This window comes from Mobula birostris, chromosome 1 (genome assembly GCF_030028105.1).
Source record: "Mobula birostris isolate sMobBir1 chromosome 1, sMobBir1.hap1, whole genome shotgun sequence".
NCBI classification, from domain to species: domain Eukaryota; kingdom Metazoa; phylum Chordata; class Chondrichthyes; order Myliobatiformes; family Myliobatidae; genus Mobula; species Mobula birostris.
The window spans coordinates 169,377,691-169,401,449 of NC_092370.1; the positions used below are offsets into that span (position 1 = coordinate 169,377,691).

A 23,759-nucleotide genomic window follows, 5' to 3' on the forward strand; every position below is an offset into this window, starting at 1 on the left:
TTCAGGTGATAACTGTACCCAGCTGGAAGCCCAAAAAGAGTTTATTCGTCATATACGGCGGGAAAGCACTAGATCCCTTTTCTTTCATTTCACTTCAGCATACTCAGCTCAGCACACGTAACCCCCTCTGGAGAGGCAGCTTCTCATGTTAATCGCTCTACTGGCGCTATATTATGGTGGTTTTCAGCTTTAACTTTGGGTTACTCATTGTTGCTTCATTACTCATTTGTAGTGAGGAGGTACAGCTGCTGGGAGATTACGATCCATACTTGGATTGCAGTTCAGCATTCAGAAAGTCCTTTCATTACCTTATAGATTTATCACCAGCAGTATATATTGCTACTCAGGATGACTGGCATGCCCTGATTATTGTGATGGTCCCTTCACTTCCACTAGTGCAATCACCAACAACCATATGCAAAATCCACAGAGGAGTTGAGATAGTTGGGGGCCAGGCCATTGTGATTCAGGGTTAGTCAGTTCTATATCCAAATGTTGAAATCATGTGAAGAAGTCTACCAGCAATACTGACAGTTGCTTGACAACGTACCTTCCTGTCACCAAAATCCAAATATATGAACTCATTCTTTAATGAGTTGAGTGCCTGGGTGGCATTTCTTGTGCTACAGAAAGCATCAACATTGATAGACCTGGAATGGGCCAGTGGCCAGGAAACAGAGACCGACTGATACTTTCCCCTCTACAAAAGAAGCTGTAAGTTTGTGTTACGTACCCTGTAACTGGGTTGCCAAACCAGCAGAAATGGATCACTCAGTTGGAGTCTGGATTACTAGAACTAAGAAAGTTTTATTAAAGAAACAAGCAACACAATAATCGAAAGGATAATAAATGCAACAGTTCAGCAATGATAAACACACATGTGCACAGAATTTAAAATAACAGCATCAATCAAGCTCTATCGTTGTCTAGGGGTAAATGACCAAATTTCAAAGTGACACAAAAGTTCTGTCCAATTTAGTTCAGTTCGCAGTAATCGTTGCCATGGCGATGGACAATGTGGGGGGAGAGAGAGAGAGAACGGGAACGACTGATCATTCAGACACGGCTTCCACTCACAGACCGGCGATATTGCTCACAAGCAGCTTTCGGGCAGGTCCTTGGTGATGTCACCTGAGGTCACCGACTGTGACCCCTCCTCCAGATGCGGTCGATCCTCTGCAGTGAACCCGGCACCCAAGCAAGGGTGGACACACACCGGGTTCCCGCTGATCGTACCTTTCAACCCTGTGCGTTGTCCGGTACTTCCCACCGACTCGTGAGAGGCGCACCGCTTCCAGGATCTCGTTACCTCGGGTGTCGTGTGTCCCGCCTTAGCGAACCTGTCCCTTTTTATCCCCCTGCTGGGGTATCGCCTGTCCATCACTTCAAACAGTTCAGGGTTCAAAGGGGGGAGCCACTCCAGACAGCTTTCTCTCCCGTCTCTTCATTACACATCTCCAGATCGCCTGTCCATCACTTCAAACAGTTCAGGGTTCAAAGGGGGAGCCGCTCTAGACAGCTCTCTCTCCCGTCCCTTCATTACACATCTCCAGATGCTGTTTCATTGTGTTCCTTATCTCTCTCTTGAGGACAGGTGGCAGACCAACTGCTGATCTCACAGGACAGCTAACATCTATGTGTATTCTCGTCACATTTCCCCCCTTTAAGGATTTTTACCAGGAGGTAAAAATTATATACATGAATACATTATTTGATACACACAAATATACATCGTTATCAGCTATTTGGCTAAGACAGAGAATTTGAAGTTGTCAACACCTTGACAGACAGTCATCACATTTTCTGTTCCTTTTATATGTGTTACTAATAATCCCTTAGACCAGGCTCCAACTCAGCAAACTTCATAGTGGCCAAAAACACTGATGAATTGCGATCAATGTAACCTCTCATTTGGTTTTGTCCCGGACCACAATAACAAGGGTCGACCCATTCTGACTCAGTTTTCTCTCGCAAGGGCTTAGTAGGAGGGGGAGGGGTATTGACCGCAGAGTTATTGCAAAACTTCCTACAGTACCCCACCAAGAGCCTTCTGAGGGCGCTCTTGTCTGTCGGGGTTGGGAGGTCAGCGATAGCCTGCACTGTAGCTTGCATCGCTGCCAGCTGCCCCTGTGTCACCACAATTCCCAGGTAAGTGACCCTCGTGTGGCCGAATTCATTTTTTTCAAGGTTCACTATCAAGCTGGCTTCAGACAGCCGTATTAAATTGCCAATACACACCTCTGTGTTCATCAGCCCTTTAGTCACTGAATTACTCATTATATATGGATATTGTTTGCTAGGCTGGCCTATTGTAACAGACATCACCCAACGTCCCAGTTCTTTGCATTGCCTCGGGACAATCAACCACACGGGTGCGAGTCGTTTAGTTACTCCTAAAGAGTCGCTTTGTTCGGGGATTAAGGGAGAGACCTTATCAGTAGACCTGGCCAAAACAATAGCCTTCTCCCATCTGATCGATCCCATACTAATCTTTTCAAAATGGTTTTTTTCTCTTATCAGGGGGACCCTAGCTTCATTGATTTCCGTGCTAACACCGACTAGGTTTGTTAGCATATCAAGAGCCTGTGACCGTCTCAGTTCGCGTCGGTCATGATCAATAACATCCTTCCCCCTGGGCAGCCGGTAAACCTCTTTCATGATTCCACCAACTGTTTCCTCCAGCACCGCAAGATGTCCACCGGGGGGTACCTCATGGGCCATGTTAAGAACCTCATCCCCATAACTCTTTTGCACCACCCCCCACTCCTCATCTGCGGGTACTGTACTTGATTTCCCTTTTTTCCTTAGCACTTCCTCCTCCATACAATAGCCTACTAGTTCCCTTGTTAAAGCTGTGTCAGAGAGAGCTGTCTCTGCCAAAACCATCAGCCCCTCGTCTCGCTCCTGCGTCTGCACAAATTCTTTCCTGGCTATTGCTACGTCTGTCCCAGCTCCCTCACTACCTCTTGTCTCACTACATTCCTTTTCATTTTCTACCCTCTTCTCGTACAAGGTTGGCAGAAACGTTTCAGCTAAATTCACTACCGCGGTCCCGTGATGAACCTGTGAGTCCATGGGCGGGGCCTCAATGCTGGCAGGCTGATCTGTCAGTCTCACGACTGAGAACACGATTCCCCCAGCGATGTCATTACCGAGCAAGACTTCCACGCCTTTCGTCGGTAATTCGGACCTCACCCCGATCGTGACTAGTCCAGAGACCAGGTTGCTTTGTAAGTGTATCTGGTGCAAAGGGACTGACTCTGTCCCTTCCCCAACACCTTTGACCTCTACCTCCCCAGTCTGGGTCTCTGAGCTAAACTCTAATACACTCTTCAGTATTAGTGACTGACACGCTCCCGTGTCTCTCCAGATCCGCACTGGAACTGGTTTTAACCCCTCCTTCACTGACACCAATCCGGCCGAGATAAACCTCTCACGCCCTTCCTGGACTTTTTCAGACCTGTCCTTCCCTAGCGGTTCGCTTAACAGCTTGATACAGCCATTCAAAATTGCCGTTTTTCCTTTTCCCGTCTCCTTCTTTGGGGCAAAGCACCTGGACGCAAAGTGTCCGACTTTCCCACAATTATAACAGACGACCCCAGGAGACTTCCTACCAGACTGCTCCCGGTCTACCTTATCCTTTTCACTAGTCCCCGGCTTACTTTCTGACTTTTCCGGCGGACTCTCCCTGCCGTCCTGACTACCCTTCTGGTAGCCCTTACTCTGGGCACTCTTCATTTTATGCGTCAACGCATACTCATCCGCTAACTGAGCAGTTGCGGCTAACGTGGCTGCCTCTTTCTCATCGAGGTAGGGTCTCATACCCTCAGGGACACAACCTTTAAACTGCTTAATCAGGATCAGCTGTAGCAGTCTGTCATAATCCCCCTCTACCCCCTTTGAGGCGCACCAACACTCACAATATGTCTGCATCTCACGGGCAAACTCCAAATACGTGCAGTTCCACTGCTTCCTCGCATTCTGGAACCTCTGCCCGTATGCTTCCGGGACCAACTCATAAATCCTGAGGATGGCCTCTTTTACCACCTCATACCTCTGGGCATCTTCCGCGGACAAAGCGGAGTAAGCTTCTTGGGCTTTCCCTTTCAGTACACTCTGAAGTAACACAGCCCACTTATCCCTCGGCCATTCCTGACTTATAGCCACTTTTTCGAAATGGAGATAGTACCGATCCACGTCGGTATCGTCAAATGGGGGAACCAGCCTAACCTCCTGGGTCGCCCGGAACCCTCCACCTTGGTTCGGCACGAGCCCCTGCTTGGCCCTTATCTTTAACTTCTCCAGCTCAAATTCCCTTTCCCTCTGTTTCTCCTCTCTCTCCAACTGTCTGTCCCTCTCTTTCTCTTCTCTCTCCAACTGTCTCTCTCTCTCTTGCCTTTCTACCTCCTTCTCTTTCTCCCGCCTTTCTAACTGCTTCTCTTCGTGTTCTAACTGCCGTACCCGGAACTCGTGCTCGAGTCTCAGTTTTTCAAGCTGTACCTGTACCGTGTCTCCAGCAGGTTTTTCAATAGACACCACCCCCAGCTCGCCTTGGGGAAACACACCTTTAGATACATAGTGCTCTACGATAGCTCTGTGTATCTCCTCTCTCCTCATTGTCGACTTCAACTTAGCAAGATTCAACCATTTGGCCACAGCTACCAATTCCGATTTCCTGGCATCCTCTAATGCCTCCAAGGTCGGCGCCTTTAGAAATTCCTCAGCCTCCATTTCTGCTGTTTGTCTTTTCTTTCTTTCGGGAATTTTAACCCAATCAATTTACTCCGTCCCAAATTTAGCATTCAAAATCACGGACGAGAACCCCATTTATGTTACGTACCCCGTAACTGGGTTGCCAAACCAGCAGAAATGGATCACTCAGTTGGAGTCTGGATTACTAGAACTAAGAAAGTTTTATTAAAGAAACAAACAACACAGTAATCGAAAGGATAATAAATGCAACAGTTCAGCAATGATAAACACACATGTGCACAGAATTTAAAATAACAGCATCAATCAAGCTTTATCGTTGTCTAGGGGTAAATGACCAAATTTCAAAGTGACACAAAAGTTCAGTCCAATTTAGTTCAGTTTGCAGTAATCGTTGCCATGGCGATGGACAACGTGGGGGGGAGAGAGAGAGAGAAAACGGGAACGACTGATCATTCAGAAACGGCTTCCATTCACAGACCGGCGATAATTGCTCACAAGCAGCTTTCGGGCAGGTCCTTGGTGATGTCACCTGAGGTCACTGACTGTGACCCCTCCTCCAGATGCGGTCGATCCTCTGCAGTGAACCCGGCACCCAAGCAAGGGCGGACACACACCGGGTTCCCGCTGATCATACCTTTCCACCCTGTGCGTTGTCCGGTACTTCCCACCGACTCGTGAGAGGCGCACCGCTTCCAGGATCTCGTTACCTCGGGTGTTGTGTGTCCCGCCTTAGCGAACCTGTCCCTTTTTATCCCCCTGCTGGGGTATCGCCTGTCCATCACTTCAAACAGTTCAGGGTTCAAAGAGGGGAGCCGCTCCAGACAGCTCTCTCTCCCGTCCCTTCATTACACATCTCCAGATCGCCTGTCCATCACTTCAAACAGTTCAGGGTTCAAAGGGGGAGCCGCTCTAGACAGCTCTCTCACCCGTCCCTTCATTACACATCTCCAGATCGCCTGTCCATCACTTCAAACAGTTCAGGGTTCAAAGAGGGGAGCCGCTCCAGACAGCTCTCTCACCCGTCCCTTCATTACACATCTCCAGATCGCCTGTCCATCACTTCAAACAGTTCAGGGTTCAAAGGGGGAGCCGCTCTAGACAGCTCTCTCTCCCGTCCCTTCATTACACATCTCCAAATGCTGTTTCATTGTGTTCCCCCCGCCCCCCCCGTCTTTCATCCCGGACCTCCCATGATCCTCTCGTATCCCCTTTTGCCTATCACCTGTACAGCTCTTGGCTCTATCCCTCCCCCTCCTGTCTTCTCCTATCATTTTGGATCTCCCCCTCCCCCTCCAACTTTCAAATCCCTTACTCACTCTTCCTTCAGTTAGTCCTGACGAAGGGTCTCAGCCTGAAACGTCGACTGCACCTCTTCCTACAGATGCTGCTTGGCCTGCTGCGTTCACCAGCAACTTTGATGTGTGTTGCTTTAATTTCCAGCTTCTGCAGAATTCCTGTTGTTTGTGTTCATTGTGTTCCTTATCTCTCTCTTGAGGACAGGTGGCAGACCAACTGCTGATCTCACAGGACAGCTAACATCTATGTGTATTCTCGTCACATTTGTCTCTAGGTCACACCATGGGATGCCACAAATCTCTGTGGTGCATCTTTGAGAAGCACAAGCATACAGAGCAATTGTTCTTCAGGAGAGTGCAGATCAGATGACGTTTTCCTGTAGACTCCTCACTGATGGATGTGTACTTTGCCACGAGCCCTCCTACCCTGCCTGAGTGGCCAAACTATCATAATACCTTTAGCAAATGGAGAGCAGCCCACAGTGACACTCCTGGAGTGAACATCTATATGTTGGAGAAAGCACTGCCTATTAGCTGTAGCCTAATCTGCGGATGTTGGAAGTTTTGATTAGGAAGCATCCAATCGTGAAGGTTACCAAGTCTTCAAATGTCAGCAGAGTGTCCCTTTCAGTGAGGAAAGCAAAGTGTACTCCTAGTTCTGGTAAGACTATTCCATGGCAGTCATTGTGCAAGGCTTTAAGCTTAAGTGTGAACCTTGCGATATATAACAAGGTATCCACCTGACACCAGGAATGTGGAACAACATGCCCAGTCTCTTGATCGGTGTGTTTTCACTCAGTCTGATCTACTAGAGATAACATCAATTCCTGTTCATGCACTGATTCATAAAACAGCACTGCAGGATCTATTTTCTAGGATAACATACTGTATATCTGCTTTGTACACACTTAATCCGAACAACATAACACTGTCTATGACAGCTAAGTTTGTAACTTTGAGTAACTGTAAGCCTTCACCTTCTTTGCCCCCTTATACAATAGGAAGAAGGCTTCTCAGCTCTACCTGCTGTCCAGTGAGACTTGTCTCCAACTCTTTCTGTAGGAACAGTTTTAGCATGTGAGTCATCAACCAAGGGAGAGAAAGAGGAGCAGGTGAGAAGTTGAAGTAAGTTGAGAGGATTCCCCCACTGCTGTGGTTCCTTTCACTGTTAGTTGTCTGATAATCTACATAATCCTCCCTGCTACCACTGTGCTAGAGGGCACTTTGCTACAGATCAGTGGTATGCTGAAAAGCAAGGTCTACGTCTATCGTTCATCCAACTAAGGAAGGTCTTTGTGAAACTACAGCCTCTTCCTGAGGGAGCTGTTGTCTTGTCCAGTCAAGTTCAAACTGAGAACCTAGTTTCAGGTGAAAGCATGGCAAAGGTGTAACATTAACAATCGCAAGATAGCTGCGTTGTTGCATCTGGGCTGTCCATTCATTGCTAAGAGCATTGTAGATGGAGCACAACAATGGGTCTATGAATTGTTCAAACCCAGTCCAGGATGGCAGCCTGTCATGTCTATTTCCAGATATCCTGGTTATTATGGAAATGAGCTCTAGCTGGAAGGACACACAGGTTGAAAAAGTAGTATCAGTGACATGATGTACTGACCATTTAACATGACAATCTCATCTACTGCTTCACGAAGCAGAAAATGGGTGCGGTAATAATTGCATTGCCATGGTTGAGGCAGAGTAAAGAGGCTTCTCATAAACTAAGCATCCAGTGCTGCTAGCAGATGGTGAAGCAGAAAAGCTACCTCATCACCGAGTACTAATGCCCCTTGCTCTAGTGAACATATAAATGAATTAAGATTAAAGGTCAGCATCTAAAAATCAATAATTCCATTCAACGGTCTCTTAATAAAATGGCTGAATTCTGTGCGTACATTTTTCATTTTGAATAGGATTGCCTCGATTGTTTATGTGCGGATCAAATTGAAATGTATAGTGGTCACCAGAATTTGGATGAATGAACTCTGATGTGTGCAGATTAAAATTTCCATTAATGAAAATTTAATTTCTACATCAAATTTATAAGTAGTTGAATGTTTTTACTCAGCAAAACTCCCTATAAACTCTATACTGAAGGTCCATGCTCTGCCTGCAGCTCTTTATTTACTTTGGTTGTTAGTTTTATATCCCCTTGATGTTGGCCTCGTATTTACACTTGGATATTCAGAAGCATGCAGCCCATGACTAACTAACTGCGGTGCCACTAACACCCCTAATAATCATGTTCAAACAAAGATGAACTTTATAAATCTTTGCAAAACCAATATTGTAGAAGGTGTAAAATAAACCAGCTTTAAACTACAGGGAAAACCTCCAGTTTTATGGTGGACCTATGACTCATTTATCTGGACTTTATTTCATGGAATTATGGAATGCTTATAGCAGGGAAGGAGGCCATTCAGCCCATCGTGTTCATGGTACCTCTCTATCAGAGCAGCCCTCTAATTCCACCCTTCTGCCCTATCCCTGTAAACCTACAATTTTTACCTTAATTTATATTTACGCAACCCGGCTGGTGGCGTAGTGGCATCAGCGTCAGACTTCGAGACGAAAGGTCCAGAGTTCGAATCCAGCTCCGGCCGGCTCCCCTATACACTTTCCATCCGTGCTGGGTTACGAGCTGGTGATCTCTTTGGAAACTCGCCCAGCAGAAGGCAATGGCAAACCACTGCTGTAACTTGCCTCGTACACAGTTCCCCACTACGTCAGAGAGACGTGGAAGGAAATCGTCCACTAACTGGAGAAACTCCAGATGCAACGTACCTTTCCTTTCCTATATTTATGCAATTCCTTTCAAAGGCCACAATAGAACCTGCCTCCAGCACATCTGTTGGGAAAGAATACCCAGTTCCAGCTACAAAAAAAGTAAAAGCATTTTTCCTCACGTCACTTTTCATTTGCTTTGTACCTCTGATCTCTAACCATTGACACCTCCACTACAGAGTACAGCTCACCAATAACCACTCTGTCCTGTCTCTTTACCATTTGATTTACTTCAACTAAGTTTCCCCTCAGCTTCCCTTCTACAAAGAAAACAGTCCCAACCTCTCCATCATTGTAACTTTCCTTTTCTGGACTCTCTCTAATGCCCTCACGTCCTTCCCAAAGTGTGGCAACTAAAATTCAACACAATTGGAGCTAGACCTGTATTTTATAAAAGTTCAGCATAATGTCCCTGCTTTTGTACTGTATGCCTGTAATGATAAAGCTCCGAAATATGTAACACTTATTAAATATGTTCTCAATTTGCCCTGTCACTTTCAGTGATTTGTGCACATATAATTCTCAGGTCCCTGTATTTCTGCAGGTCTTTCAGACAGTATCCTTTATTCTACTTAGCCTCTCCTCATTCTTGCTTCCAAAATGCAGCATCTCACATTTCTCCACCTGGCATTACCCATTCCAGACATTCTTCCAGCCTGTTTATATCTTCCTGCTACTTTGGAAAGTGTGGCTTGCACCCATTAGTATAGATCAGAAAGAGGAATGTCTCCAATACTGTTCCTTCAGAAACACCATTGTCCTCCAGTCAATTCGCCATAAAACTGCAATGCATTTATTTAGACAACCTCCTATCCATGCTATGAACATCCCTTTCACACCATATGTTTCAACTTTGCTGATATTTATTTATTTACTTATGAGCATGTGAATGACTGGCAGATATAGTCAGTCCATCAATCAGATTGTTACAGTAAATGGTAATTTAAAAAAACAACTGCAGTTACTGAAAACCTATATCTATATATACTGTATGCACACACACACACACACACACACACACACACACACACAATATGAAGCACGTACAACACATCAATTGCATTGCCTTCATCAGCTCCATGTGCTACCTCATCTGAAAACTCTATCAAATTGATTAACAATAATCTACCCTTAATAAATCCACATGGGCTCAGCTTATTAATCTATTTTCCTTCAGGTGGCAATTCATTTTCTTTCAGATAATTGTTTCTGAAGGTTTTCCCACCATCACAGTTCTTACAAAAATTTAAAGTTTACAAAAAGTATTTTCTGCTGCTTATTTCTATTTTATATCTTGTTAAATGAATTCCCTTTTCATGTTCCTAACTGCATCAAAATTCTTAGTGCTGCCTCAGCTCCAGCTCCTGGTAAAATCATTTATTGAGCTCAGTGATCATTGAAGAAGTGCTTGTGGATTCAAAAGTTGCTTTGGAAATCAGGGTTCACTCTATTTCGGGCCTCTGTGAATCAAATGTAGTTCTTTTTACCAGTGTGCTGTTTGGAAACTCCTGATGATATTTATGGCTACACGTCAGAGAATTGTTGTGTCCTTGGAATATCTCAATATAAGCATTGTTGAAGATTAAAGGTAGTGACCCACTTTGTGACTCACAAATTGACACACATGTGTATTAGTTAACTGGGACAACTTGATTAATAGCATAGAACATAAAACATAGAACACAAAACAGTACAGACCCTTCAACCCACAATATTGTGCTAACATTTTAACCTATTCCAAGATCAATCTAACCCTTGCTGTTCACATAGCCCTCTATTTTTCTTTCATCCATGTACCTATCTAAGAGTTTCTTAATTGTACCTAATGTATCTGTCTTTACCACTAACCCTAGCATGGCATTCCATGAACACACTACACTCTGTGTAAAAAAAAAACTTACCTCTAACATCCCCTCTAGATTCTCCTCCAATGACCTTAAAATTATGTCCCCTTGTATTACCCATTTATACCCTGGAAAAAAGCCTCTGGCTATCCACTCGATCTATGCCTCTTGTACCTCTCTCAAATAATCTCCCTTTCTTCTTTGCTCCGAAGAAGAAAGCCCTAGGTTGCTCAGCCCTTCTTCATGAGACATACTGTAATCCAGGCAGCATCCAGGTAAATCTCATCTACACCCTCTCCAACGCTTCCACATCCTTCCTCATCATAATGAGGCAATGAGAAATGAACACAACACTCCAAGAGCAGTCTAACCAGAGTTTTATAGAGCTGCAACATTACCTGGCGGCTCTTGAACCCAATCCTCAACTAACGAAGGCCAATACACCAAATGCTTTCTTAACTTGCTATCAACTTAAATGGCAACTTTGAGGGAACTACTGACATGGACCCCAAGATCCCTTTGTTCCCCCATACTGCTAAGAATCCTGCTATAAACCTTCTATTCTCCATCATTGCTGACCTTCCAAAGTGTATCACTTCACACTTTTCTGAATTGAACTCCACCTGCTGCTTTTCAGCCAAGCTCTGCATCCTGTCAATTCCCCTCTTTTAACCTATGACAACTTTCTACACTATCCACAGCACTACCAACCTTTATATCATCTGCATGCTTACTAACCCTCATCTAAGTCAAAGCAGGAGTCCCAGGACAGATCCCTGCAGAACACCACTAGTTACGGACCTCCAGACAAAATACACTCCATCTTCTAATACCTTCTGTCCCCAGTGGGCAATCAATTCTGTATGCATGCAGCCACGATTCTCTGGATTCCATATCTCCTGACTTTCTGAATGTGCCTACTATGGGGAAACTTATCAAGCACTTTACTAAGATCCATATACATCATGTCCACTGCTCCAGCTTCATCAATCTGTTTTGTCACCTAGAGCATAGAACATTTATCTCTTGTCAGTTCCTTGAAAAAGTCAATCAGGTTCTTGAAGCACAACCTGCCCTTCACAATGCTTGTAACCACTCTCTAAGAATCCTCTCCAATTGTTTACCTACTACTGATGTAAAAGTCGCTGGCCTATAATTCCCAGTTTTTCCTATTACCTTTCTTGAACAAAAGAATAATATTGACTATCCTGCCTAACTTCATAATACCCAAGGTGATTTGAGGTGTAGAGATCTTCTCAGTGGTCCTGGTTCATCTCAGACAGCCACAAAATCCCAGCCGGCTACATTAGGAGCTAAAGATGGTGAGAAGTTGCCATTGGTTTAAACTTCCTGTCCTCTCACAGTACGTTCATTCAGCTCTTTAACCAGTTCCACTTCATGGATAGGAATGGGTATTGGGCCTGCTTGTTTGGGCAGAGTTCGCTACTCTGCTGATCATCAGATGGGAGATATGTTAAAACCAGTCAGTCTTTTAGTATATGTTATAAATACCTAAAAATTATAATTTGTGTTTATTCAGAAAAATCAAGTTACTGATCTAGAATTCTCACAGAATTACGGGAATTCACCCTTTTAGCACCACTAGAAATCTCTAGAGTTGTGTGGCAAGTACAGAAATTGGGTTGTTCTCTTGGTATTCGTCAATAATATTCAACAAAATGCACAATACATCTTCCAACTGCGAGCATTGCCACAGGGAATCTATATGTGCAGGATGTAAACCTGAAAAGAAGTCTGTTGTTTTCATTCAGAGAGGCCATTGCCCTTGGCACCACAGACTTCACAGAGGAAGATGTTGACAAAATTATTGAAGAGCTTGGGAAGGAGTTCAAGGGCAATGCTTACCATCTCATGCACAAGAACTGCAACCACTTCTCTGCAGGCCTGGCAGAGGTAAGGGAACACCTGAGTTACTGAATGCACTCTAATAATCCTGTATGATAAAATATGAAACTACACAAGTATGCACTAATTAACGAAGAACACTCTTAAATGCATTTTGTAAAATGGTTGAATGGATTTACTTCATGATGTAAACTTAATGCACTTTGTATTAAGTTCCAATTTGTGCTGTAGGATTCCCCAGTGCCAAAACTATTAACTCTAAGTGTGATTGTGCATAATATTAAGATAAAGTAGATTCTTGGCTGAACTTGTCTTCATGTCAGAAGATTCCTTTTACCTATCTATGAAATATGCACAGAACTACCAGTTGTATTTAATGGAATAGATAATTGCACATCCTATGCAGAACTCTCTCAGATTGTATCTCTATCCTTAGAGAAGGCAGATTCATTATTATTTTATTCTTGTTAGCGAGGGGTTTTCCTGTAATATAAAACAACACTAATTTGTTTCTGACCTTAAGCAGCTTTTCACTGTTTGAGGAAAATGGATTGTTGTTGGACAAGTCTCTTCAGGCCCCGGTCATTTTGTAAATCTGGCAATTACTCTCCACAAGTTTTATAATCCTTCAAATAAGAGTGATTTATTATGTGTGAAGAGTAAAATTCAACACTAAAGAATCAATTTATAACCGTTTTGTTTTCACTGACATTCACACAGCATGTTGGACCACAGGGGTGCTTTCTGTCCATCTCTCTATTATTCTCACTCATACTTTAAACCTCTGCCCCTATCTTGCAATTCAGACTGAAAATCAATGAATTGTGGATGCTAGAAGACTAAAATAAATGCAGAAAATTCTGCAATGATTCATTAGGTCATGTGTGAATGAGAGTTAGCAGTAAAGTTCAATTCTTTTGAAGGGCTTTTATCTAGAATGGTTAACATGATTTTTTCTCCACAGTTTCCAAATGACCTGTTTGAGTACTTTTTTTATTCCTATTGAAATAATTCAGCCTATATCTGATAAACAAACTTTAGATATACTGATAAATTACAGATTTTAAATTTATAAATGAATTCTATGCAAATTTCTCAGCTGTACCCACAGAATTAATTCTCTAATCCTTGGGTATTTGGGTATTTGATCCTCCACAATATTCCGTGTGGGAATTTAAACTGGAGGTGGCAGTGTTAGTGTTTTTTTTTACGAGGTCGAGTTGCGAACTCGACATCAACCCGGTGCGGATGGAGAGCGCACTCGGGAGCGGTCTGTCACTGGATCGAACTTGGGAACCTCTGTTCTCAAGCCCGGCACTGATCTCACTGCGCCACCAGCCGACCATCCTTTCATCCAGTTAACTCCTCTGTATTAGCCAGCTCTTCGATTCTGCAATATAACGGAATAATTTCCTACTTTCTCTGATCATCTTCTTCTTTGAACCATTACCAATGTTAATAAGAGGCATTATTTTCCTTGTAAAGAAATTTGGGTGAAACAGTAGCATAGTGGTTAGCACAACACTTTACAGTACAGGTGACCCAAGTTCAATTCTCGCCGCTGCCTGTAAGAAGTTTGCATGTTCTCCCTGTCAATGCGTGGGTTTCCTCCGGGTGCTCCAGTTTCCTCCCAGAGCCTAAAGGCGTAATATTGGAAGGTTAATTGGTCATTGTAAATTGCCCCTGATTAGGCTAGGATTAAAATCAGCGGATTGCTGGCTGGGAGGCTTGAAGGGCCGGAATTCCATGCTGCATCTCAATTTTTAACAATTTGCAACTTCCCTACTGGCTCTTCAGCTGAGCAGGTGCAACTGCTGCCAATGAAGAACTTGACCCTGTGGTTAATAACAGCTCTAAACATTTGAAAATAATTATGCATGGCCATCTGGCCAACAAGATTCAAAGAACATACAACAAAGAATATTTTAACAGAGTACAGGCCCTTCAGCCCACAATGTTGTACTGACCTTTTAACTTATGATCTAACTGTTATTTTCTGTAACTTCAAAACATTAAACTAATTCAAAAGAAGGCACAGGAGTCTGAAAATGTGGGACTAACTTTGAGTTTTCTTTTAGCAAGGTGAGCACGTATCACGTGGTAGCGTGATGATGTATGCAATTCCCATACTTATACATACAACCTGTAATGAATTATTCAAATGAATAAGAGTACTTAATCAAAATCTCTCTCTCTCTCTCTCTCTGCCTTCCACTTTGTATGTAGAAGCTTACCTCTGACATCCCCCCTGTACTTGGCTCCAGTCACCTTAAAATTATGCCCCCTCATATTAGCCATTTTTGCCCTGGGAGAAAAGTACCTGGCCATCCACTCAATTTATGCTTCCTATCACCTTGAACACCTCTATCATGCTAACTCTCATCCTCCTTCACTCCAAAGAGAAAAGCCCTAGCTTGCTCAACCTATCCTCATAAGACATGCTCTGTAAGCCAGGCATCATCCTGGCAAGTCTCCTCTGCATCCTCTCTAAAGCTTCTGCATCCTTCTTATAATGAGGCGACCAGAACTGTGGTTTAACCAGGGTTTTATAGAGCTGCAACATTACCACATAGCTCTTGAACTCTATCCCCTAACTAATGCGGGCCAGAACACCTTATGTTTTCTTAACAACCCTATCAACTTGTGCAGCAACTTTGAGGGATTTCTGGACGTGGACCCCAAGATCCTCGTACCTCCTCCCTCTCCTCCATTCAAACAGTACTGCCAGGGGAGGCAGTTCTTCACATCTGAGTCCTTCAGTGTCACTTGATGCATTCAGTACTCCTGGTGCTGCCTCCTCCACACCTGACACATCAAGCATCTTCACTCCATCCACCGCACCACCTTTTGAAACTCCACTTCCCATTCTTACACCGACATGTCTGCCCACAACCTCCTCTGCTGCTGAGTTGATGCTAGGCGTAGATTAGAGGAACGGCACCTCACATTCTGCCTTGGTATTCTCCATCTAAAGGCATGAACTTTGACTCCTCAAACATCTGGTAACCAGTCCACTGACCCCCATCACCCCATTTCCTTACCCTGACTCGTTCTCTCAATCTGCCCATCACACACACATTCCTCCTATTGGAATCCTCACTTCCATCCCTTTATTCCATGTTCCACTGTCCTCGCCAACAAATTCTATCTTACTCAGCTGTTTGTCATTTCCCCAAACACCTCCCAGCTTCTTGCATAATTCCCATTCTCACCCTCCCCTGACCTAGATCCACCTATCGCCCACGAGCTCCTGCTCCACTCCTTTCCCCCACCTTTTCATACTGGCTACGTCCCCTCTTCCTTTCCAAGCCTGATGACGTGTCTCGACCCAAAATGTCAACTGGCCATTTCCCTCCCTAGATGTTGCCTGGCCCAATGTGTTCCTTCAGCTCCTCTGTGTGTAACTCAGTTTACATGCCTGCTTTAACTGTTTCTTGAAAGGGAATGGTTTTATTGTTTGCGACAACAAAACGATCACATTTTGCTTACCTGTGAGCCATAATCTTTGTGCATCTTCTCAGCGGGAGGTGGTGCAACCTGGTTCTCTGTGGGAAGGGCCCCCAGTTGGTGAAAGAAATCATTCTGCTCCTTTTTTTTTACAAAACTATTCAAGTTTATTTACGCAACATATACACAAAGTACAAACATTCAGTATTTTCAAGACAGAGAATAGATTCAGAATTAAAATATGATTACGACTGTCTATAAAACAGTTAATTTCCTGGGGGGGGCCCTCTGCTACTGGAAATGCCCCATCGTGACCGCATACTCCCTCCCAAGGAAAGCCAGGCACTAATGCATCCTTGGAAGACGGGCAGGCAGTCAGCCCTGGCAGAGCCCTCAACTTCCTGTCACCCAGACCCATGATGGATATTGTCACTCAATCATGGCCGTGGTGACTAAAGCATGAATTGTTATTCAGAAGCTGAGAATACATTAAAGTGAACGTGCCCTATTGCTTCCTATTACCCAGCCTTCATAGTTTGTGATTCAAGTTACGCCTGGCCCAGTGCACCTAACTCACATTTGAGGTAATTGGATTTTCCTCCTGCATTCCATCTTCACACTCCTGTCCCCACGTCTCACCTCTGCATTTAGAACAGGGAAAGACTGACTGGTTCTGTTCTATTAACTTGTACTCCCATCCCTACTCTGCTTGCATTATGTGGACCCAAAGACAGAAACCCCTGCGTTGTTATCTTGTCGGGAGATCATGCGTGCAATGTGGATCGAACCCTCTTTCCTTAATGCCAGTTGTAAGAAGAGGGTGTCTCACAGGAGTTGCTCTTTACTTTCTCTTATGAAATATTTGCACAAGTGTATGGAAACTGAATTTCACTATGCTGCTGAATTTTGGAGACAGGTAACAACTTGCCACCTCGGCATGTAGTGTGTTTAGCTCTGCCAATCAAGGCAGACATCAGAGGCAATCATCACTACAATAAACTGTCTGCAGCCAAGATTCTGTTATGGAAATCCCAGAAGAATAAAGCTGTGCCTTTACTGATACTCCTGGCTTCTCATTAGTAAGTAAACAGCGTTTAAAAGGATGTGATTTACTGTATTATCTAATTTATATTACTAGTGCTGGCAGTGGCAACGATTCGAAAGGGAAATGCCATTCACCCTGCAAAGGTCAGCCTTGCTGAGTGACAGGTGTCATTGCGTATGTAAACATGAGGTGTAACCATGGTGGTTGCGTCGCCTGCTATGGAGCCTCCAATGCACAGGATCAAGTGCTGCTGAGGCATGTAGACCCATGGCTGGGCCCAAGCTTCCCACAACCAAGGGCATCCACAGCAGGTGTGGTGTCTCAAGAAGGCAGCATTCATCATTGAGGAGCCTCACCATCCAGAGCATGCTGTCTTCTCATTACTACCATCAGGGAGGAGGTACAGGAGCCTGAGGACCCACACTCAGCACTGTAGGAAGAGTTTATTCCTTCTGCCATCAGATTTCTGAATGCTCCATGAACCCCTGAGCCCTATTTCATTACCCTGCTTTTGCACAGTTCATTTATTTATTGTAAATTATAGTTTTTTTTATGTCTTGCTCTATATAGGCATCCATTAGTCTCTTGAGACCATGGATTTGCACCTTGAAAGGTTTTCAGGGCACAGGCCTGGGCAAGGTTGTATGGAAGACTAGCAGTTGCCCATGCTGCAAGTCTCCCCTCTCCACGCTACCAATGTTGTCCAAGGGAAGGGCATTAGGACCCATACAGTTGGCACCAGTGCCATTGCAGAGCAATGTGTGGTTAAGTGTCTTGCTCAAGGACACACACGCTGCCTCAGCCAAGGCACGAACTCACGACCTTCAGATTACTAGACAAACGCCTTAATCTCTTGACCACACGCCAACACACGCGCCACGTGCTGTATACTTCTGCCACAAAACAACACACTGCGCAACATATATCAGTGTAATAAACCTGATTCTGATGTGCCTCTGGACTGGTGGAGCCTAATCTTTCTGGTGTTTCCAAACAAAACGTGCTACTCAGATTGGGCAACTGGTCCAAGATCTGTATGGAGATCCCAATAATTTCAGTGAATTTTGTAAACTTTATGTGCCTATCTAAGTGTCTTCCACCTGTACCCATACTTTTTTGGCTGGTATTTTGGGTAATTAATTGTATCGGTCCATGGTGTTTCCCAGCCAACTAAGCAGGATATCCTGGCCAATTAATTCAATGAAAACTGGGACTGAATTTAGAATTTTAAAATAAAACCAAAAATATCAGAACATCAGAAGTAGGAATGTAATTAGACCATCCGTCCTCTCTAGGCTTTTCTGTCATTCTATGTAGTCGTGGCTGAGTCATTGCCCTATTTCTGCTCTTTCCCCACATCCCTTGATATATTTTGTGTTTAGAAATCTATCCAGCTTCTTCTTCAATGATATGATTGTACTGCCTCCTGTGGTAGAAAATTCTCCAGGCTCACCACCCTCAGTTCTAAATGCTGTACCCTGTATCCTGTGACCATAACATCCCCTTTCCCCAGGTGAGGCAGAACATTTTCCCTGCACCCAGCCTCTTGAACCCAGTCAGAATTCTGTATGTTTCCATGAGATCTTCACTCTTTCTTCTAACCCCTAATAAATAAAGGCTTAACACTAATTAAAGCAATATTTTAAAACATATTCAGTCTTCTAATAGTCAATATGGGAATTGTTTCTCAGCAGTGGTTTCAGGTTGGAAGAGACAGATATGTAGTCACACATCACTGCAACAAAGACACAGACTAGAGGCATCACCAATCATGTATGATAGAAAGGAAGTGTGAGAGGAGCTGGTTACATGATTGCCTCCTGTTGGACAATAAATGCCAAGTGCCATAGTGTGACCCATTTGCCAAAATTCCCCGTGAGTTCATCAGGTTTGTCATTGGACAGTGAGTTGCTCACTTGATGGCTGTAGAATGTCAGGCGTCCAATCAAATTATCTGGCTTGCTGCTGCAACATGAATAATTGACAGCCAGTTTCTAGAAAGAAATCTTAAAATTTTTTGAAATGATTGAAGAAAATAATATGCTTCACTGATAATGTAATGTTTAGTAATAGATAATGCTCTGGTTGGAAATGGAAGGTATTATAAATATGATCACATTAATAAAATACATTTGGAGTCAAAGAGTTATACAGCACAGAACAGAACAGAACTCATCCGGGCCGACTGAGGTGTTTAACTGAGCTAATCCATTATCCTTCATTCGGTCCACATCCCTCTGAACCAGGGTTCCCAACCCTTTTTAATACCATGGACAAATACCATTAAGTAAGGGGTCTATGGACCCCAGATTGGGAACCCTTACATCCAAACCATGCCTTTCCATGTATCTATCTAAACACTCTTTAAATGTTATAATTGTACCTGCCTCTACCACCTTGTCAGGCAGCCCAGTCTATATACCCACCTGTGTGATAAACCTGCCCCTCAGGTCCCCTTTCAATCTTTCCCCTCTCTCCTTAAACTCATGCTGTCAAGTTTCGTTGGGGGTCTATCAAGAGCCGAGCACCATCATCACTCAGAACGTGAGAGGAGTCCACGATCATCCTACAACAGTACGTTGGGAGCAGTTGGCAGCAAGGCGCGCCTATCACATGGTGTGGAGTGACGGTTGAAAGGAGGAGTCAGCCATCATCTCCAATGGTGGCAGGGACATCTCTTTGTGTCTGAATAGCCAGCTATTGTGAGGAAGACATATTGAAGTGTGAGTAAAGGGTGGTCTTACTCCTCTCTGAGTGGGTGCTGGTGGCATGTGACAGCATGAGGCTCTCAGCGCTCCGAGTCTGTGTAGGGAACAGTTAATAGCAGGGCATATTCATCACCGTGACCTTGGGTACTGGACAGCGAGCAGCAGGACTTATGAATCACTGTAACTTTAAGCCGGTTTATCAGCAAGTATACAATTCGTGGTAAATGGTGGAAGAGGAAGAACAGTAAATCACAGACACTAAAATAATAGTATTAAATAAACACACTGCTCTCACGTTGGCCATGATTTTAAAGCTGATACCTCTGCTCCCCTGGGCAAGCTACAAACCTCCTTTATTTGTTCCACAATAAATCCACCATGTTACTGAACTCAAAGCAGCACCAAAGGCAGCTCATCTGAGTTCTACTTTTATCCCCAAGCATGTGGCATGGACTAGAGGCCTAGATGTAAGGGATGCAAGGAGCATTCGTAACAAGGTGGGTGAATTGAAAGTGCAGATTGTTATTAATGATTATGACGTAGTTGGGATCACAGAGACATGGCTCCAGGGTGACCAAGGATGGGAGCTCAACGTTCAGGGATATTCAATATTCAGGAGGGATAGACATGAAAGAAAAGGAGGTAGGGTGGCGTTGCTGGTTAAAGATGAGATTAACGCAATAGAAAGGAAGGACATAAGCTGGGAAGATGTGGAATCGATATGGGTAGAGCTGCGTAACACTAAGGGGCAGAAAACGCTGGTGGGAGTTGTGTACAGGCCACCTAACAGTAGTAGTGAGGTCGGAGATGGTATTAAACAGGAAATTAGAAATGTGTGCAATAAAGGAACAGCAGTTATAATGGGTGACTTCTATCTACATGTAGATTGGGTGATCCAAATTGGTAAAGGTGCTGAGGAAGAGGATTTCTTGGAATGTATGCGGGATGGTTTTTTGAACCAACATGTCGAGGAACCAACTAGAGAGCAGGCTATTCTAGACTGGGTTTTGAGCAATGAGGAAGGGTTAATTAGCAATCTTGTCGTGAGAGGCCCCTTGGGTAAAAGTGACCATAATATGGTGGAATTCTTCATTAAGATGGAGAGTGACATAGTTAATTCAGAAACAAAGGTTCTGAACTTAAAGAGGGGTAACTTTGAAGGTATGAGACGTGAATTAGCTAAGATAGACTGGCAAATGACACTTAAAGGATTGACGATGGATATGCAATGGCAAGCATTTAAGGATTGCATGGATGAACTACAACAAATGTTCATCCCAGTTTGACAAAAGAATAAATCAAGGAAGGTAGTGCACCCATGGCTGACAAGAGAAATTAGGGATAGTATCAAAGAAGAAGCATACAAATTAGCCAGAAGAAGTGGCTCACCTGAGGACTGGGAGAAATTCAGAGTTCAGCAGAGGAGGACAAAGGGCTTAATTAGGAAGGGGAAAAAAGATTATGAGAGAAAACTGGCAGGGAACATAAAAGCTGACTGTAAAAGCTTTTATAGATATGTAAAAAGGAAAAGACAAATGTAGGTCCCCTACAGACAGAAACAGGTGAATTGATTATGGGGAGCAAGGACATGGCAGACCAACTGAATAATTACTTTGGCTCTGTCTTCACTAAGGAGGACATAAATAATCTTCCAGAAATAGTAGGGGACAGAGGGTCCAGTGAGATGGAGGAACTGAGCGAAATACATGTTAGTAGGGAAGTGGTGTTGGGTAAATTGAAGGGATTAAAGGCAGGTAAATCCCCAGAGCCAGATAGTCTGCATCCCAGAGTGCTTAAGGAAGTAGCCCAAGAAATCGTGGATGCATTAGTGATAATATTTCAAAACTCGTTAGATTCTGGACTAGTTCCTGAGGATTGGAGGGTGGCTAATGTAACCCCACTTTTTAAAAAAGGAGGGAGAGAGAAACCAGGGAATTATAGACCGGTTAGCCTAACGTCAGTGGTGGGGAAACTGCTGGAGTCAGTTATCAAAGGTGTGATAACAGCACATTTGGAAAGCGGTGAAATCATCGGACAAAGTCAGCATGGATTTGTGAAAGGAAAATCATGTCTGACGAATCTCATAGAATTTTTTGAGGATGTAACTAGTAGAGTGGATAGGGGAGAACCAGTGGATGTGGTATATTTGGATTTTCAAAAGGCTTTTGACAAGGTCCCACACAGGAGATTAGTGTGCAAACTTAAAGCACACGGTATTGGGGTAAGGTATTGATGTGGATAGAGAATTGGTTAGCAGACAGGAAGCAAAGAGTGGGAATAAACGGGACCTTTTCAGAATGGCAGGCAGTGACTAGTGGGGTACCGCAAGGCTCAGTGCTGGGACCCCAGTTGTTTATAATATATATTAATGACTTGGATGAGGGAATTAAATGCAGCATCTCCAAGTTTGCAGATGACACGAAGCTGGGCGGCAGTGTTAGCTGTGAGGAGGATGCTAAGAGGATGCAGGGTGACTTGGATAGGTTGGGTGAGTGGGCAAATTCATGGCAGATGCAATTTAATGTGGATAAATGTGAAGTTATCCACTTTGGTGGCAAAAATAGGAAAACAGATCATTATCTGAATGGTGGCCGATTAGGAAAAGGGGAGGTGAAACGAGACCTGGGTGTCATTATACACCAGTCATTGAAAGTGGGCATGCAGGTACAGCAGGCGGTGAAAAAGGCGAATGGTATGCTGGCATTTATAGCGAGAGGATTCGAGTACAGGAGCAGGGAGATACTACTGCAGTTGTACAAGGCCTTGGTGAGACCACACCTGGAGTATTGTGTGCAGTTTTGGTCCCCTAATCTGAGGAAAGACATCCTTGCCATAAAGGGAGTACAAAGAAGGTTCACCAGATTGATTCCTGGGATGGCAGGACTTTCATATGAAGAAAGACTGGATGAACTGGGTTTGTACTCGTTGGAATTTAGAAGATTGAGGGGGGATCTGATTGAAACGTATAAAATCCTAAAGGGATTGGACAGACTAGATGCAGGAAGATTGTTCCCGATGTTGGGGAAGTCCAGAACGAGGGGTCACAGTTTGAGGATAAAGGGGAAGCCTTTTAGGACCGAGATTAGGAAAAACGTCTTCACACAGAGAGTGGTGAATCTGTGGAATTCTCTGCCACAGGAAACAGTTGAGGCCAGTTCATTGGTTATATTTAAGAGGGAGTATATTTATGGCCCTTGTGGCTACGGGGGTCAGGGGGTATGGAGGGAAGGCTGGTGCAGGGTTCTGAGTTGGATGATCAGCCATGATCATAATAAAAGGCGGTGCAGGCTCAAAGGGCCAAATGGCCTACTTCTGCACCTATTTTCTATGTTTCTATGTTTCTATGTAATTTCCAACCTGAGCTTCATCTGTGGAATCGTCAGGGCGGGAAATACGAAGTGATCAAATCATCCCATTGGTCAAGTGAGGTAATATAATGAGAGCATTAAGACTGCTGGTAGCATGACAGCCACCTTATTTCCACTACCACCTTCCAGCTAGCCTCCTTACCCACCCCGCACCTTTTTATTCTGGCATTTTCCCCCCTCCTTCTCAGTCCTGAAGAAGGGTCTCAGTTCAAAATGTCGACTGTTTACTCATTTCCGTAGACGCTGCCTGCCCTGCTGAGTTCCTCCAGCATTTGGTGTGCGTTGTGCTAGCATGATCTGGATTCCTGTTCTGTGTGCCGTGTGCTGACTTGGCTTCGACAAATGGCAAGCAGTGATCAGTGAGGCTGCTGGTAAATGGAAGAAGCTCCTGCTTCTGACACAACACAATTATAAGCTGAGCCCTGTGGAAAAGAACGAAGGAAAGTGAGGGAATGCTCTTGACAGGGTGTGTGTGTGAAAACTGATGAGCTGTGCAAGAAAATAGATAAAGTGTGATAACAAATTGAATGTCAAAGAAGAATTGCCATGTTGTCAAGGATAGAGTGTGGTAGTGGACAGAACCGTCTCTTGGTGCTTCGTATCACCTTTCATTCTTTCTTATGTCCTGCTGACAAATCCCACAGGGAGATAAGTCCTTTCCTCATTTAATATTTGGTGAAGATCTGAAATGT

General features: G+C 44.1%; 1 protein-coding gene across 1 annotated transcript in view; it reads left to right on the forward strand.

The window, feature by feature from the left end:
• LOC140193892 (deubiquitinase DESI2) overlaps positions 1 to 23,759 on the forward strand; it is a 68,702-nt gene that overhangs the window by 19,908 nt on the left and 25,035 nt on the right. The window contains exon 5 of the mRNA XM_072251031.1: positions 12,406 to 12,547. Within this exon, the coding sequence (XP_072107132.1) occupies positions 12,406 to 12,547 (142 nt within the window). The remainder of the gene's footprint in view (positions 1 to 12,405; positions 12,548 to 23,759) is intronic.